Source organism: Trachurus trachurus (genome assembly GCF_905171665.1).
Source record: "Trachurus trachurus genome assembly, chromosome: 10".
NCBI lineage: Eukaryota > Metazoa > Chordata > Actinopteri > Carangiformes > Carangidae > Trachurus > Trachurus trachurus.
In genome coordinates this window covers 21,710,082-21,727,400 of record NC_139894.1, presented here as the reverse complement: position 1 = coordinate 21,727,400, position 17,319 = coordinate 21,710,082, and the positions used below count along the sequence as shown (strand labels likewise).

The 17,319-nt window shown below is 41.5% G+C and overlaps 2 protein-coding genes across 2 annotated transcripts in view; one reads left to right on the top strand and one right to left on the bottom strand.

Moving 5' to 3' along the window:
- ccng1 (cyclin G1) overlaps positions 1–17,319 on the top strand; it is a 142,627-nt gene that overhangs the window by 14,175 nt on the left and 111,133 nt on the right. The gene's annotated exons all lie outside the window — the stretch shown is intronic.
- Positions 915–16,640, bottom strand: sh3rf2 (SH3 domain containing ring finger 2). Its single transcript, XM_083980159.1, has 12 exons — positions 16,564–16,640; positions 15,795–16,228; positions 12,375–12,677; positions 11,001–11,096; positions 10,083–10,181; positions 9,480–9,887; positions 3,587–3,708; positions 3,247–3,417; positions 2,790–3,064; positions 1,725–2,029; positions 1,295–1,599; positions 915–1,151 (listed from the first exon to the last, which is right to left on the bottom strand). Exons 2-12 carry the CDS (start codon positions 16,158–16,160, stop codon positions 971–973), a joined length of 2,631 nt encoding a protein of 876 aa, XP_083836285.1. The 5' UTR covers positions 16,161–16,228; positions 16,564–16,640; the 3' UTR covers positions 915–970.

Genomic DNA, 17,319 nt, shown 5'->3' with positions numbered 1-17,319 from the left:
TCGACTATCTGCTACCTCCCCTTATTGTGTCTGTGCTGATGTATTGCCAGGAAAAGTGATTAGTTTTTTCTGTCTTTTCAATTGATTAAAGAAAATATAATTCTCAGATAACTGATTCTAACTGTGGTATAAAATATAAGGTTTTCTCTGCCTTGCTTTCTTGTGATAGAATAGGCTAAGTATGCATATTGATATGGCACACACAAAAAAAATTGAGGCCCTTGAAAGTAGACTTTGATTAATCGGCTAATTAGTAGCCTATGCTGATAATAAAAGCTGACAAACAAATGTTAGCTTTATCTGCAGATCAATATTAAAGGCCTCCAAAAATGTTTTTTTTTTTAATTTATGGAATCAACGATCAAAATATTTTCATACATTGTGCACATTGAAAATTGGCCAAACTGACATGGATAGCATTGCCTCAAAATCCAGGTCAGGGTAGGCCTACAGTGTTGGGCAGAGACTTACATCAAGACAAAAAAAAAGCATAAGGACCCATTTTGAGAAAGAAACCACACTGCCAATGTTCTACAAGTACAGTTTATTACCACATAAACAGTACAGATATTTACATCATAATTTGTCTAAATATATTTAAATATAGTTTGTTTTCTTTGTGGGTTTTGACAAAGGCACTCACCAATGCGTGTATTGTAACATGGGTTTTGAACAAGGAACAGTCATTAGGTGGGTTTTTGTGCAAAATCTTTTAAGTATAGTACATGGTACATGTGTCACAAACATGCACACACGCTAAAGGACGCAAAATATATCTCTGGAGAATTTAACCACACTCTCATATGTACTCAGGACAAAAATAAACATAATCCTTCATAGGATTGTCATTTGGCAGTTTTAACTTTTGGACCTCAATATGCACCTGGCTGTTCAGCAGGTCAGTCAAGTAATTTGGCAGTTTCAACACATGGAGTATAGAAATATACACAACTACAGCACTAGCACACAGTCAGCTCAGCCTCTCGAGGGCTTGAAGAACACTGCTGTGGAATAAGCCTGTCTGCCCGCTGCTCTCCTGAGTAACCAGAACCCGTCCGTCGGGTCGAAGTCGGTGGACGAGGACAAGCTCTCCTTGAAGCAGACTGAGCTCGGAGTCTGTTTGGGCTAAATGTGTTGTGGTCACTCTGTGTCTGAAAAAAGAAAAAGAAAAAATAAAGCCTGATGTTTTTGTCCAGTCCATGAAATCAATGACATTTCTTCAAGTCTACCTCATCAGTCTGATAATCAATCACTGCTCTTTGTTTTCAAGGGCAAACACAGCAATCCAGCATACCTGCTCGGACTGAATTGAGCTGATACAGCCGATAGCGACGGCTGTGGTGGTAGCGTTTTTTGTGGGTTAGAATTAAGGTCTGAAATGACAGTTTCAAGGCCTTTTCTGAGGATAGGAGCTTTTCCTTCTTTGAGGATGATTCCTGGTCCATCTCTTCCCAGGGTGAGCGATGGTGCCCAGACTTCTAATGGAGGGGGACCTGGTCGGCAGTTGGAGGGGACCTGAGTTCCTGAGGACCAGGAGGAGGTCCGAGGCCTCTGAGGAGGGGAGTCGTCTTCTGTGAAGAACCGCACTGACTTGGCAGGCTGGAAAAGTAAAACAGTTACTGTGAGGCACAACAGTCATCAAAGGGAGAGTTCGAGTTTAGGCACAACGCAATCACAGTGCACAACGCAAGAGAAATAATGAGTATGGTCATGGTGACTGTTACCTTATCTGTATTGTTCTTGAATGAGTCAGGTCTGACCAGAATTGAGTGAGGCCCATTGCCAGGTTGCCTGTGATACTGAGACGTTACTTCCCGTGAAGCAGTGAAGTCCCTGTCCTTCAGGAGTGCTGCAGCAGAGGGTGCTGCTGGCTCAGTCATCCAGCCCAGTGGTCTGCCAGAGTTGACCAGGATGCTGCTGTGTTTCTTCCTCTGCATGGCAGGTGAGTAGCCTGACGCCTGGACTTGTGCAAAGTGCTGTGAGTTGGACGGGACGTTCACAGTGGACGTGTAAGAGAAATGGTTTGAGCCTGGAAGAAAAAAAAATTCAAAGACATTCTTTAAGAACCAGTTGAAATCTTGAATTGAATCAAGATATTTAAAGGGATAGTTCAACATTTTGGCAAATTGGCCCATTGCCATAATCGCTATAGTCATAGCAGTAGGTTCATTACCTTTAATTGTCGGTGTAAGCTATTTTTAGAACTGCGGAGCAGAGCGGCAGGCTGATCAGAGCTACGCTACGGAGGCTAATGGAATTTCTTGGTTTCCCTCATCAAACTCATCAAATACACAATCCAACAACTCCAAAACACTGTCGTGGACAAGTTGTGACCTGCACAATCACCACGCTATGAGATAATAACGGAACGTTACGAGACAGAGTTGTTTTAGAGGTAAATTCATGCAAAACCGCTGATGCGCGTTGTTGGGACAGTTTTTCAGCAAGCAGACTCTGCATTTACCTCTAAAACGGCTCAGTTTCGTAACATTCCGTTATTATCTCATAGCGTGGTGAATGTGCAGGTCACAACTTGTCCACCAGAGCATTTTGGAGTTGTTGGATTGTGTATTTGATGAGTTTGATGATGGAAACCAAGAAATTCCATTAGCCTCCGTAACGTAGCTCTGAGCAGCTCACCGCTCTGCTCCGCCGTTCTAAAAATAGCTTACACCGACAGTTAAAGGTAACGAACCTACTGCTATGACTATAGCGATTATGGCAATGGGCCAATTTGCCAAAATGTTGAACTATCCCTTTAAAGACAATTGTGGTTGTTTGGCACTCACTTCTATGAGGGTTAAAAATACGCCTCACAGTGTCCCAACCTTGTGAACCCCCGTAGAAGGACGGTTTTCCAGTGCCAGCGGATGATGTGGCATGTTGTGCTCCATTTGGTACAGATGGGGCCTGTCCTGTAGAGTATATTGCTCCATCAGCATTCACCCTATCCAGAGCGAGGACCACAGCAGGATTCTTAGCAAGAGTAGGTTTCTTCCCAGCTACTGTGTTGTACTGCGAGGAAGCATTAGCTGCTTTGGTCTCCAGGAGTCTGGCCGAGGTTCTGCAGGTAGGCAGTAAGACACATTTGGAAAAACTTAAGTATCTACATTATGTTGATCACACATTTCATGAATAACTAAATGTATGCACAATGACATGCCATTCTGTCCACATTAAATTACTTTCTAAATCCAAATGTGATTTTGCTCCCACTCTCTGCAGTCAGGGACGACAGCCTCTCACCTGAGCACAGGCGTGATGTAGTTGCTCGGCAAAATACCCACTTTGCCCGTTCTGAGCGACAGCCCACGCAGCCATCCTTCTTTGAACTTGCCGTACACTCCCACCATCTCTCCTTTCCTCAGCTCCAGCTCCTCAGGCCGTCGTGGTTTGTAGGAGTACAGGACAGCACACCTGAGGGGTCCCAACACGGTTTATACACATTACTACCACACACAGTATATCCAGATTATGCTGTCGTTACTGTGAGTGTTTCTGTCTTCTCTTTTCTGTTCTATTATATCTTGCAGCTGTGACCCTACATTATCATACCATTAATATAATGTTTAAAGCGGTGACTCACACACTGATGGAAAGCTGCTGCGTGGAGGAGGTTTTACTGTCTGTGGGGGCAGATGACATTCGGGGGTTCACCAGAGCCATAGAGATGGTGGGTGGAGTCTCACTGGTCATCTTCTTTTCTGTCTGTAATGGGACGGATTCAGAATGATCACCATTGGAAAGCATGACATATTATTTAAGAACACAATATGAAAACAACAGAAGTTGTGGCGGAGGATGTTATTTGACACAATCATGCTTAAAAATGTTAACACTCATATGCTTACAGCTCACACTTGGCAGGTGAGCTATGAGATTTAGTCACCGTTATAAAGTGTTACCCACATTTTGATATGATGATGGCACTAGCTTAAAAGGGTTAGGGTTGTGTGCAAAAATTTCAACTCATCCAACACATTTCAGATATTTAAGATATTAAAAGTCAAAACTGTCACACTGCTGGTGCCTCCAGGCTCTAGACATTTGGTGGACGAATGCCAAAGACGTCGGTGATCCCCTGTTTTTTCCTCTAAGGAAAAGTAGGGGATCACCAAAGTCATTAGCATTCATCCTCTGGCCAGCATGAAGATCTGCACAAAATTCAGTGTTAATCTGCCAAGTACGTGCTGCAACATTTCAGTCTCGACCAAAGTGGTAGACTGACCAGAGAATGACCTACTAGATACTGCTTCATTTGCCTCATATTAACCTCATTCAACTTTGGAATATACTTTCTTTACACAGGATCAATGCCTATCCTTTAATATCTCTTTTATCATGATGTCAGCTAAATTAAACACAATATTCCACTATTTGGTGTCTTTATGGTGCTGGTGGAGCAACCTTATGAGTAAAAGCAGTGAGCAATCTAATACAAAGGCTAGAGTCCTCATCAAACCATTCACTGAGCCTTTGTATCTTTTATGGAAGCATGTGCATCCTCTGCATTTCTCCATTCATTCATTCAGTTATTTTGTGAAATATTGCATGGATATCATGGTAGATTTTCAACCACGGAAAATAGAAGTAAAATTATATATAATGACATGACAAACTTCTTCTGCATTCCCCTAAGAGCTAAGAAACTGTGACAGGCTTTAAGTCAGCAGACTGTGAGTCAGGCCAGTGATTAGCAGGGAGTGACACTGAGGTGTGTCACACAAACATTGATGGCACAGTTTGAAGCCTAAGCCCTAACTACTTCATTCCTAAACGATCTCACTTAAAAAACGTCTTTTGGAGGGATTTTTATCATCATATTTTATTTTTCCTCTTCTGACCAAACCACGCACACGTTATCATGTCGTAGTGTTATCATTACAGAGAGAAGGGAATGACTGTCCCCGTGTCTATTATCTCCTCAGTGACATTCACAGATACTTGCAGCTATTTTCAGCACTACCACTCAACTACTACTTAAAGCCTGAATGCTGAAGGTCTGTGAGCCCAGGGTTGCCTCTATACAGTGTTGTTTATCCCTGGATCCTACAGCTCTCCTGCCATTAAACTGCACTGCATTCACACTGTTTCTGTAAAGAATCACAATTAGGATGTAGGCAGTGCTACAGTATAAGCACAGACCTTTGTCAAAGGCAGTGCTGCAGGGCAGAAGTAAGAACATATAGTTAACGATGCAGATAGTATTTCCTGAAGATATACCAGCGTTACGTCACACAGGAGAGTGGATGGATGAGCATTAGTATCATCTATGACCAGTAGACAGAAACAATGTTTGGTTTATATACACCGCTATATCTGGGGAAAGATGAGAAAGTAGTAAACACCTTTATTAATCACTATCTATCCAAAGACAGCTCTGCCATTTATTAAAAAAAACTGTTGTGTAACACAACAAGAAAAAGGCCAAACAGCTATTTTCTTTCCAGGTATTAAATTATTCAGTTCTTTCCGTTACTTTGTGTCCTCTTTCTATTCTTGGTTTGTGTTTTATCAGATACAAAGAGCTGACTTCAGCTGTGCTGCAGTCACGCAATGGCCAGGTGCAATGACCCAGCAGCGGCAGTGGCTGTATTTACATGGAGAGAGGATCCCCACTCGTGCTCATGTAGTGAACACAGTCTTATTTTGTATTAACTGTTCATGTAGTCAAATCACTGGTGCCAATTAGTAATAAGTTATCCACTATTTATAATATTGATGTAGCGTCGAACATATGTTAACTTAACACAAATTGTTCCAAAATTGAATAAATAAATAAACAAATCATAATGATATAAATAATCGCCAGTAAAATAAGAACAAATAACAAAAAATTGTAAAAACAAAAACAAAACAAACAAACAAACAAAAAAACAAAAACAACGTAGCAGCTTAGCGACTTAGCAACTGTTCATCATTATGAATATCAAATGTATTTCATCCTACTTTTTTCACAGTATATACATTTATTCATACCGTATTCATTTTATTTTGTTTCACATTATCACTACAATAAAGACTTACAGTGCAGAGCCACCCATATGAATGGATGCTCATTATAAATGAGCAATCAGCACTGGTCTGTATGGGCCTGCAATTAAATGACATTAAATAATTAATAATCATCAACTCATAGTTCTGGTGATATTCAGTATATGTCATTTGTATTCTCATGTATTCTTATTTATTCTTTGTATTCTCATGATGTTGACGATTAATTAATTTCATTTTGTACTGTGAATATCTGTACATTTCCACATAATGTTTTTCAGTACAATTCAATCAATAATTAGGTTTGTTAGTCATTATTTTATGAATAAAATTCCCTCTGCATAGCAAACATTCTGACTTTTTTCAGACCTCAGATGTCTAGTTTTCAGAAAAATAAAAAAAACAGTCTCTAATATAAGATAAGTTCAGCTACCGTAGTGTTTAGTTTTTAGAATCATCTTGTCACAAGGGAAAAAAACACTCGAACAGTGACACAAACTGTTTCAGATGTAAATAACTTGTAGTTGTGGACACACAGTATAGCCAATATTATTATTACTGACAGATGAACGCAGTGAAAATGTGCCAGCATTAATTACTGCACACCCACACAGGTGTTTTCAATTACTGTGGCTAATTAGACCTCTAGTCAGGCTGAAGTTGGCTGGAGCTCTGTGCCACACATCTCTATTAGCATTGGTCTCAGTTTGAGACGACACCGAATCTTCTGCCAGCGCTTAACACACTGAGCATGATTGTTTGCCTCAGATTTCAGTCCCACTTGATCTCGACTCACAGTCCCGTCAAGTTAACTTCAACGATAATCTCACACAATCAATAACCTCAGTTGTGCTCCCTGCACAAAGCTCATTGTTAGATGTGTGACCAGAGAAATTACGCACTGTAGCAAGTCTTAATTTTCTGTTTCAATATGGCTTTTATATGACACGTTTTTAATGAAAAGTTAGTCATTCAACAGAAAAATGATCTGTGGTTAATAGCAACTTATGAGCCCATAGAGGCTGAGCACATGATTTAATTCCAAATATTGAAAGTACAAAAAATTAGGATTTTTAGTTTTTAATAGCTGTAAAGTAACAGGGATAATGTGAAGCAATAACACTTGACGTGATGTCAAGCCATAACAGTGTAGTTATGTCATGTGACATATCAATGACAGAAACTTGCATCATGCTTTTCCTCACCCTGCATGTGTATTTGTCAATATTGTTGATATTTTGACTATTAATTTGTGTTTTCAATTCTATCCTTCTTAAAAACGACACTGATGAAGTGGCTAAAGCTGAATAGATTACTCTTATAAATAACTTTTCATTCAGTTGAGATTTTGTCTTACTTTCTCGATAACCTAATACAAATGTCTCAACTTGATGCAGCTTGTTCAGTTTCCAGGAGAGTTAGACTCTTATCGATATTGGTGCCATTTGTCAACACTAAAAGATGCAACAAAGTCAGATGTCAGATGTCCATATGTCCACGCAGGATTAGGTGAGAACACCTACATGTGCACAGTGGGGGTTTAAAGGTTTAAACAAGGTTTGCTGCATGTTCAGGATGCAACAAAGATTCAATCATTTTCATGTTTTGATAAAGTATTTAATAAAAGCACTAATTCATTTCAACTTTATTATGTAGTCAATTCACATTTCAATCATTGCTGATGAGAAGTGAACTTTCTCTAACGATGCTAACTCTTTTTTTTTTTTTAAAGGAGGACAGTGCACATTAATGAACATAATAAAATGTAAAAGTGCCAGTGTTAGCCAACGGCTAGTTTCAGACTGTAGTCCTCCTGGTAAGGTGTTCTTGATGCACAACTTTCTTTGTGTTGCAACTGGAGATGTTTTTGCTCTTGGCTCACGTCCACGCTAAATTTTGCAACGATGCCAATATTCATACTAATTCACTCACATTATTTCATCCAAAGTTGGTGGGAGGCTTCACCTCTCTGTAAAACAGCCAAGTCAGAGGTGAGAGCTGATGGGACGCAACATAGAAAATACACGTGTGCAAAAATAGCACACACGCCGGCCGGCTTGTCAGTGGGGAACTCAGCCTCCGGTTTGGGACGGAGCCCTCTGCTCCTTTAAAAATGGAAGTGCATGGCTTGTCTCCTATTACTGACCCACTGATGTGAAAGTGAGTGTTACCTGCTTAGTGAAGAGGAAGGAGTTTGAAGGCAGGGGAGAGAGAGGGGTCTGTTATGTAACCATCTTCACCAGTGACTCATCATCATCAGCATGAGAGAGATAAGCAGACACACTGAGGGACTCTCCAAGCCTCCCACTCCTAACATCTATCTCTCATCTTCCTTGTCCTTCTTCCTGCCTCTTCGTCTTTTGCCTTTTCGCAGCTCGGATTTGTGTTTTCCGTTTATCTTCCCAAATCTACGCCATCTTTCTTTTCAGCATTTTTTCACCCTTTCCTCTTCCTGTCATATCTCTCCCACTTCCTGTTTTTTTTTTATCATTAGCTTAAATCCCCTTCCTGCTTCTCGTGATTTTTCTTCAACATGCATTACTGTAGGTTTGGCAATGTATGCTCTGACACTTATAATTGCAGGGTAAAAATTCACACAGTGAGATTTGAACTGAATCTATGGCTTCATGCCGTTTTCACAGTATTTTGTTACACTGCCTCTAAAGGTAAAATATATGACATGTTCATCTTTATGCATTAAACCATTGACTGTGTTCATTCAAAGAAATAAAGGGGTCACAACTAAGTGAGTTAATATGCCTATTCATATTTCACTGCATCCTCCGGTACAGTTTTTCTCCATAATCATCCAAACATACTTGAAAGATTGTCGAGAGACTGAGGTTTTGTGAGTTTAGACGGGACTAGACTAGACTGGAGTTTCACTCACTATAAGTATACTGGACTACATCATCTCACAGAGAAGAGACATAATCTGGTGGATGATGATCCACGAGATGACTGGCTGGACCAAATCTATCTCTCTGAGTTGAACAAAAAAGGACACACACACAGTTTGACTGCTATTCATCTCCGAGGGGAAACCCTGGCTTATGTCCCGGGACTCATGATTAAGGAACTTTCAAAGTTTCCGACCACTCACCTCCAGTCCTCAGTCTTTTCATGTGCAGCCCTATTGCACATCTGTGTTGTCTTAATGAGAACCACTTAATCATGTAGCAGCCAACACAAGGGCGATGCCTCTCTTTCATTCATTCCTTAAGCTTAGTGTCATGGCTCCCTCCCTGTACCCCTAAGGACAACTTGATCCCTTGGTGACTCAAATCAAAAAACATCTATTATCTCACCGAAAACTGTTGTGCCTTTTGCCAACCACATGTTTTATGTTAGAACAAACCACAGCAAACAAAGCAAAGCCAAACACAGTTCAGCTCAAAGATTATGAAAGAGGAAGTTAGTGGGGTTAAAACTAAAAAGGCTTTAACACATCAGTACACCATGCATTAGGATAGGTATGTCTGCACGTGACTCGCCTGTAACAGGTGTCTGTGCGTAGGTTCAGAGTGGCGTCTGCTTTGATGAGAGTTCACACGGGAGGGGTGAGACTGGCCCGGGGCAGAAGAGTGCACAGAGGAGCGCTGTGGCTGACCCTGGCGGTTGAAGGTGGCGATGGTGCCGATGTTGGCCGGCTCTCCCTTGGTCGTCTTATAAAAGCTGCTGCTGGCTGCGGGCTGTTTCCGCTGGCTGGAGAGGGGCAAAGCATTGATCATGGGTGTCTTTGCTGGGACTTTAGGGACTCCGTAATGGGTGGTCCTATTGGAAGCGTCAGTGGCCTTGTCTTTGCCCTCGCTCCCAGTCCGATGGTGAAATTCTGCTGAGTCACTCGCCCTCCGACTCTTTCCCTCTAGCAGTTTGGCAGCCACAGAGTTTGGCTGGAAGAGACACATACGTAAAGAGAAACCACAGTGAAGATCAGGATAAATCCTAACACAGAAAATAGCCAATTCCCAGTCAAGAAAATCCTCTCCAACACGCTCCTACCTGCTGCTAGCGCCTGTCAACCTCTGCTCTTGCTGATCAGCGAAAATGGTTGCCTAAATACACCCACTTATCACTACTCCACTCACCCCTACAACTTGTTGGACAGGCAGGCAGGGAAGCAGGCAGACAGGAGGATAAGCACCAGCCAGCAAGCCAGGAAGAGTTGACTGGTGCTGAGAGAGGAGCTGCACAGACAGGCAAGCAGAAAGACAGGCATGGCAGGGTTAATGCTTTCACTCCCCACAGTGATGTGCTGTTATGCCACCCAAGCAGAGAAAGCATTACTGTGTCTTCACGCCTGGCTGCACGACACGAGGAGAGGCAGGCTCAAAAAGGAGAGGGAAGAGGAGCAAAGTAGAGGATGAAAGAATAGAGTACAGAGGTAGAAAAAGATGAAGAGCAGCGCTGAGGCGGGGCTCCGAGAGAAGACACAGACATGGGTGAGGCGTAAAAGGAGGAGAAAACTAATAATAGGAGGGGAAATATTTGGGGGGGAAAAACTATAGCAAAACAGATGACAAGTCAGGGAAGTGAGCAAGAAGTGAATGAGGCACCACATTAACCCCACTACAGGAACACATGCAATTTCCCTCAGCATGGATGAAGTTAATTCCCAGAGGCAGAAGTACAGAGGAAAACAAATGACAGCCAGATAGCTAAGCAAGCTCCGCAAACCTGAGTAAGCCACATAGTCACAGACTAATGAGCAGCTGCAGACACAGCAGGGCTTCACGGATTAGCTCTCTGTCTCAGCACTTTGCAGTGTAGGAGTGACATTTATGGATGAATCAAAGATTTGAATGAAAATCAAGGTAGTGCCCTGGCTGGCAGTGACCTGGAATTAATGACACCCAGCAATGACATCTATGGTTCCATTCATTACAAAAGTCCCGCTTCAAGAACAAAGTGCCAAACGGCAAGTGTCAGCCACGATCATAATGAAAAGGCCACGATCCACATTCAAACAACAATGAAGGATAGGAAGGGATAAAGAGGGAACTCACCTCTGTAAACTGCTGAGGGCAGAGTCCAACTCTGTCCCCTAGTTTGGCTTCAATCCAGTGTTCATCCACCCGTCTGATGAGAGTGAGGATGTCCCCCTGGTAAACCAGAAACAAGTAGCAGACACACAGAGAGAACTCAACTTAGCAGAAAGTGGTGAAAAAGGTGAGAGGCAGAGAAACAATGGAGGGAAAATCAAAAAAAAAAGCCTGCCAGGTGGTTATGGCAGAGTGTGCTCGCCCTGCAGACTGAGCACTCAGCTAAGAAACTCTCCGAGCCTTGCGTTTCTCCTGCAGCATGTGACACATCAACTCTCTTTGTGTCTGCAGGCCCAGTCCTTTCTGCAGCCAGCCTTGCTCTAAAAACCATTTGACCATCTGCATTAAAAAAAAGGCGAGCTGAAGTGTACTTTAATGGAGAGCACACAAGTGCTGGAGCCCTTATATAACTTCCTTAGAAATCCTTCAGGCTAAGTAGAAACTGCAATAGAGGTCTGAGCCTTCAGCTCCTGGAGCCTCTAAAAACAGTCAAAAGAACAAAAAGCAATCACCATTATGTGTTAGTACTAGTGGGAACTTCCTGTGCATAATACATAATCAGAAACCACTACAAGTTCATGTCCAAAAAAAACATGCCGGGTTGTTATTGAATGAGTTCTCACATCTCTAGCTCTAGGAGCAGAATGAAGATAATTTGCTGAGCTGACAAGGAAACCAAGCACTAAAAAAGACACATAGAAATGTCCTAAAATGCATCTAAAGTGATGAATGTATTCTCCACGATTATACTTTGTATATAGGCCAAAGTGATGTCTTTATATAGCTCAAGTGCTTGGACGAGGAAGGCAGCCAGGAAATGATATTATTATGATAGAGGAGAGGAGTCGGAGGAGTCAAGTAAACTTTAGAACTCCTGAAACTGCAACAGCAGACAGCCAGATAGGGTTAGTAACTTTAGCAGTGGCAATTCATCATAATTAATTGATAATGAATATACTTCTGGTAATAGCTTGGTATTTTTTTTTTATCTGTACGAGTGAAAATATCTATCACATGAAATTTTAGCTCTAGCAGCAGCTTTGACTGTCAGCCAGTTTCCCCAGGAAATAGGTGGTTAGCCACTTAGCTCCTGTTGCATCTTTCTCAAGATCAGCTGATATAAACAATAGTAGGCTCCATCTTATTTTCCCCCAATGATTCATATACTATTATTCCTTGAAAGTTATAAATGTATTCATATTCTTTGTGCTTAACTTAGGTACCAACTAAAGAGTAGAAAGCCATGCTAGTCAATTCAAAAGTGTACACATGATCTGACTGAGCTCAGTGAAAATAAGCTTCTCCTGCTGCATTAAGTCAGTTGTTTGAGAGTCAAACCTTGAGGAAGCTGAGACAATATTTACTGTCCTCCAGATTCATTTCTTCTGGATTAAAGTTGTACAGCGCCCTGCAGAGAGCCGGCAGCTGGGAGTGCTGAAGGGGCTGCAGCTGAGGTATCTGGCTGACGGCCTGCATTGCGCTGGCAGTGACAGACACACCGCTACTGTCACAGGCATTTCCTTGGTGCCAGTTTTCATCCACCTTGTGTTTCGAGGCGATACCGTTACCACCAGGCATTAGGACCAGCTCTCCTGACGCATCGCCTCCTCGATTGTTTCTCATTGAAGATCTGACAGCAAGCTGAGAAACAGACAAAAATCACACCTCAGCCACTGCGTGTTCAGTGAATTTAATTTGGCTTAAGATAAAGAAATCTGTCTCTTTTGTGTTTCTGGGATGTAAATTCACTTTAGGTTGTGCTCACATTTGGAGGTGATGAAATATTGTGTTGCCAATACTTTTCTTTTTTTTCCCTTTAACATTAACTGTGGGCAATTGTGAGCAAGTGTTGCAGAAGTTAACACGAGAGAAAACAGGCCCCAAAGAGTCTAAACACATGTCTGTTCTCAGTCAGCACTGGTTGCAGTCAGCGTGTCACATTCAGTTCAGTAAACTGTTAATTTCTTCAGGGGATTCAGTAGAAAAAGAGAAGAGTCTGCATGCTCTTAATGTTCAGCTCTTATCTACACATATAGATATGCCTAAGAGAGCATGCATCCTTTTTCCACTTTAAGATGATATCAAGTATTGACTCAGGCTTTACTGTAAGTCTTTTTTTTTTTTGTTCCACTTTTTCAGTAAAATTGTGTGAAACAGCACAAGAACACATAAACTAAATTGTTTTCAATAAAAAGTAACAAAGAATATCTCACAACTTTTCACAAATTGATTGTCTTTAAATTAATTTAGATTTTCAGTCTCAGATGGTGAATGACTTAGCTGCTCTCTGGCTTTTTCAAAGTCTTACATAACACAACTGTTAGTGATCTGAATTCTGTGAAATATTATCAAACTACTTTTGTGATCACTGCCCGTCAAGATTAGACTAATCATAACTAATCAATGTGCACTTCATTTCACACTTAAAGGATACCAATGATGATCTTTTCTTTGTCGTAAATATGCTATATTTTGTGACCTGCACAAACATTTATATATTATATTCATATATTTAGGTTCACTGAATGATACCAAGAGAAGGAAGCCTTGATAATTAAGTTGAATGGAAAATAATTAGGTAAATTATTCCACATATCTCTAAGTAAATGTTAAGATGAAGTCACTAAAATCAACAGTTTTGATATGTAGCCTCAGTGAGAAGATGACAGTCGAACTAATTATACCTCATTATGTAACAGTTAGCTCCATCAAAGTAATTCAATTGGACAAGAGGCATTCACAGAGAGCTGCTATAATAGTTACATCAGCCTGTATTACTCTGCTTTACAGGTGCTCTATTGATCCTTATTCAGTGTTAAATTGACGGTTGTTATCCATCTCAGATTGTAACAAATTTTTAAGATTGAAAAAAAAAAATTGCATTTAAATTAACATCAACACACACCTAATGCAACATGCAGCTGTTTGTGTTCACAAAGCCAAATAAATGATGAAGGAACCAAGTGAAGTATATGAATATTACTATATAGACTAATACAGTGCTTGTAACTGTTGTGTGAAGTCAATATTGCACTCGAGGTCATGACTTTGTGATGAATATCAGCAACATCACTCCCTCTCTGTAATATTGCTTAATTATTTTGACTTGTAGTTATCCCAATCTCCCCCTCATGAACTTGGCTGAGATGTTTTTGAACTGTGAATGAACTCAAACTGCTTAGTAACGAGAAAGCTTTCTCAGGGCTCCGAACAGTTTATCAAAAGAGGCGAAGAGAAATCAGCTCTCATCACCTCAGAGAATAAAACATCAGAATAAAATAAATTCTGAGTGAGGATTGACTGACGGTAAAGCACCATCATGATCCTCAGATATCTGTTGAGTTGAAACCAGGTCATGGTGTCACGTTGTGATGCACAGACCTCTTTTTAAATGGTGTTTTTAAAAACGCACCGACAAAGACTTAACCCTCTCTATTTTGAAAATCTGGATCCATGTTAAATTGATATATGATCTATTGGAGAAGTTTTCTGACAACAATATAAAGCTGGAAAAGGAGCAACAACAAGTGACCGTCTTTCTTCTTGTCAGTGACATAACCGTTTGATTTGATTTCTGTGCCATATATTTTGCACCTGTCCTTCATTAGTCAACTGTTGTCTTTAATTGACGCACTACTCTCCTTCTTTTATTGAGATGATTTAAAATCATTATTTTAATAGTAATTTATTCTCACGCTGACTGTCGTGTGCAGTGGTTATTTGAAGTTAAAGCAGGGCTCTCCTCACTGTTCCTGAGGAAAAGATTTGGGATGTCCTATATTCTCTGTGATGTGAGAAGCAATTTACACTCTGACTGACTCTGAGTGTGGAAAATAATGATTGAAAACACTGTGGCAGGTTTGAGGTGACCTCATCACCTTATGACCCAGGGAGGACACGGGCCACTTACTTTCTTACTCGCTTTTTTTAATAGGTCAGATGACTTTGTGTCACCTAGTCTCATGGGAGAGATTGGTTGAAAAGATAACCCCACTAAGTGTGGGGAACAACCAGTGGTGAGTAAGAAATTCAGATGAGACATCCCTCCTATTACTCAAAATGTAAAAGATGAAATCAATGAGACATCACAGGTGAGGACGAAGTTGCCCAATATACCATGACGATAGAAGATATACCCCGGCTGGCTTCCTCTCCAACCATGCGTGGGGGAGCCATCTTAAAAAAGAATGAGCAGGTTTGCTTTATGACGATTCTGCGTTTTTTTTTTAGCATCAATCTGATGAGGTGCTTTGATTTGCTTTAGTTTCCTAGATAATATGTGTGGTCATATCAGCCAAAACAGTTTCTCAACTGATTTCCCAGTATTACTTTTGAGAGATGTATAATTAATTATGTTGTAAAGGACATGGTATTTTATCCATACTCCACACAGCCCTACAAGACCACGTCCAATAAAAGTCAATGTGGGTCAATCACATACAACAAAAAAATATGGCATCGTGAAATTGTCTTGTTTGTTAGTTGTTGGTATTTCATCACTGAACAGAACTTATTAATATTTTGTCTTAGTGAGGACATCCTTTGGTTTGGTGCAGTGTGTTGATTTTCTATGATGTTCTTACACCTATTCACAACGGCAAAACTTTAAATAAGGTTATGATTATCAATGCATTTTGTAATACACCCTAAGAGCTTACTACCCCATTTAAGCACTTGTAGCCTATACCTTTGGGGCAGGGCCCAGTCATATTAGTTCTCATAGATATGCAGGGGACTAGGCCGGGGTTGTACACTGACCTCACTGTGCCCTTGTGTCTCTCTGTGTTGACTGTCCTGTTGCTGTTGACCCTCCTTGACTGTCAAGCTGCCCCGGGACAAGGGCGCTGCATAGCGGCTTGGGTGTCTGATGCTGCTGGGCCCCCCAGAGCCCTGGAGCCCCTCCAGAATTTGCACTAGCAGGAGGTTTGCAGGAAGCTCCTCCACCGTCCTGGCTGAGACAGGGGCACAACACAGTGGACAGAGCAGCTGGGAGTGGGCTGTCTTCTGCCTCTGCAAGCAGGGCACACAGAAAGTGTGCTGGCAGGGCAGGACCTTGGCTGACACATCCAGCTGCTCCAAACACAGAGGACACTCCAGCAGCGACTTCAGAGACAGCTCCTCCATTTTAAAAGGGCCCCCCTCTCTCTGTGGCTACGGCCTCTGGAGCATCTGAAACACCGTCATCCACCACACTGAGAGCCAGAGAAAACAATGACAAGCTAATTCAGTGACAGATGTTAAGTCGGTGAGAAAGCGTTAAACATAGCCCAATTACCGACCAAAGCTCTGCCTTAACAGGTTTCTAAAGCACTGAAGTGATTTTATTCACTGATTTCCATGTTATGAGTTCGCTGAGATCAGACTTCGTAGTAAACACTGCACGCTGTTTGCTAACAGGTGTCATGTCAGCTCACCTGGCTGCACAGGTAAGACGGCAACAGGAAATTATCGCACAACCCCAAACTCTTCCCACATTAACGTCACATGTCTCTGTCAACACTCAGTTTAGAGACGTTTTTATACTCACACATGGTCCTGTTGCCGCTCACTGTGGTTGTACTCCATTAACACCGATTAACAAGTGCGTAACTTCTTCCTTGCTGCTTTCGCCATGACGCAGTGAGGACAAGACGGCGCGAGGCAGGCAGGACGGGACGGGACAAGCGCACGAGACACCCAACTTCACCCGTCCCGATAGGAATGACGACACGAGACTGAGCTACCTGTAGAAATCACTCACAGTTGAATCATACAGGTGACTGTCTCCAGCACAGCCCGGCTAATTCATTAGCAGCTGTATCGGATTTCAATGTCATGTGCGACTGAAGTTAACCAGCTGATTGCTGCTGGTTTGACATCATTATTTTAATAACGGGAGGATTTGACAATGAATAATTCACTTAAGTAAAAATGAACATGAAAGGACTTTTAAGGCAGATGTTGCAGTAGTTTTTAAACAATTCATCAGCTTTGAATTATTTTTTTTTAAAGCTTTGGGGGGGATATGTGGCTTTATGTAGGCTAAATGCAGAAATCATTACGTTCTGCCGGTTAAAAAAGATGTAATGGGACGTGCATTTCTTAGTTTCTATATTTAGTTGACTGAGTAACCACTTTCACTGATGAAACTGTGAAAGAAGAAAAAGGGAAATTAGACGACAGCAGAGTTCACAGCATTGTGATGTGACATGGTCTCCCTCTGGTGGTGCATTCACTGACTGGCTCTGCAGCTTCCCCCAGCCCATCACCTGCAAGTGTTAGCACAGTCCACATCAATCCTACT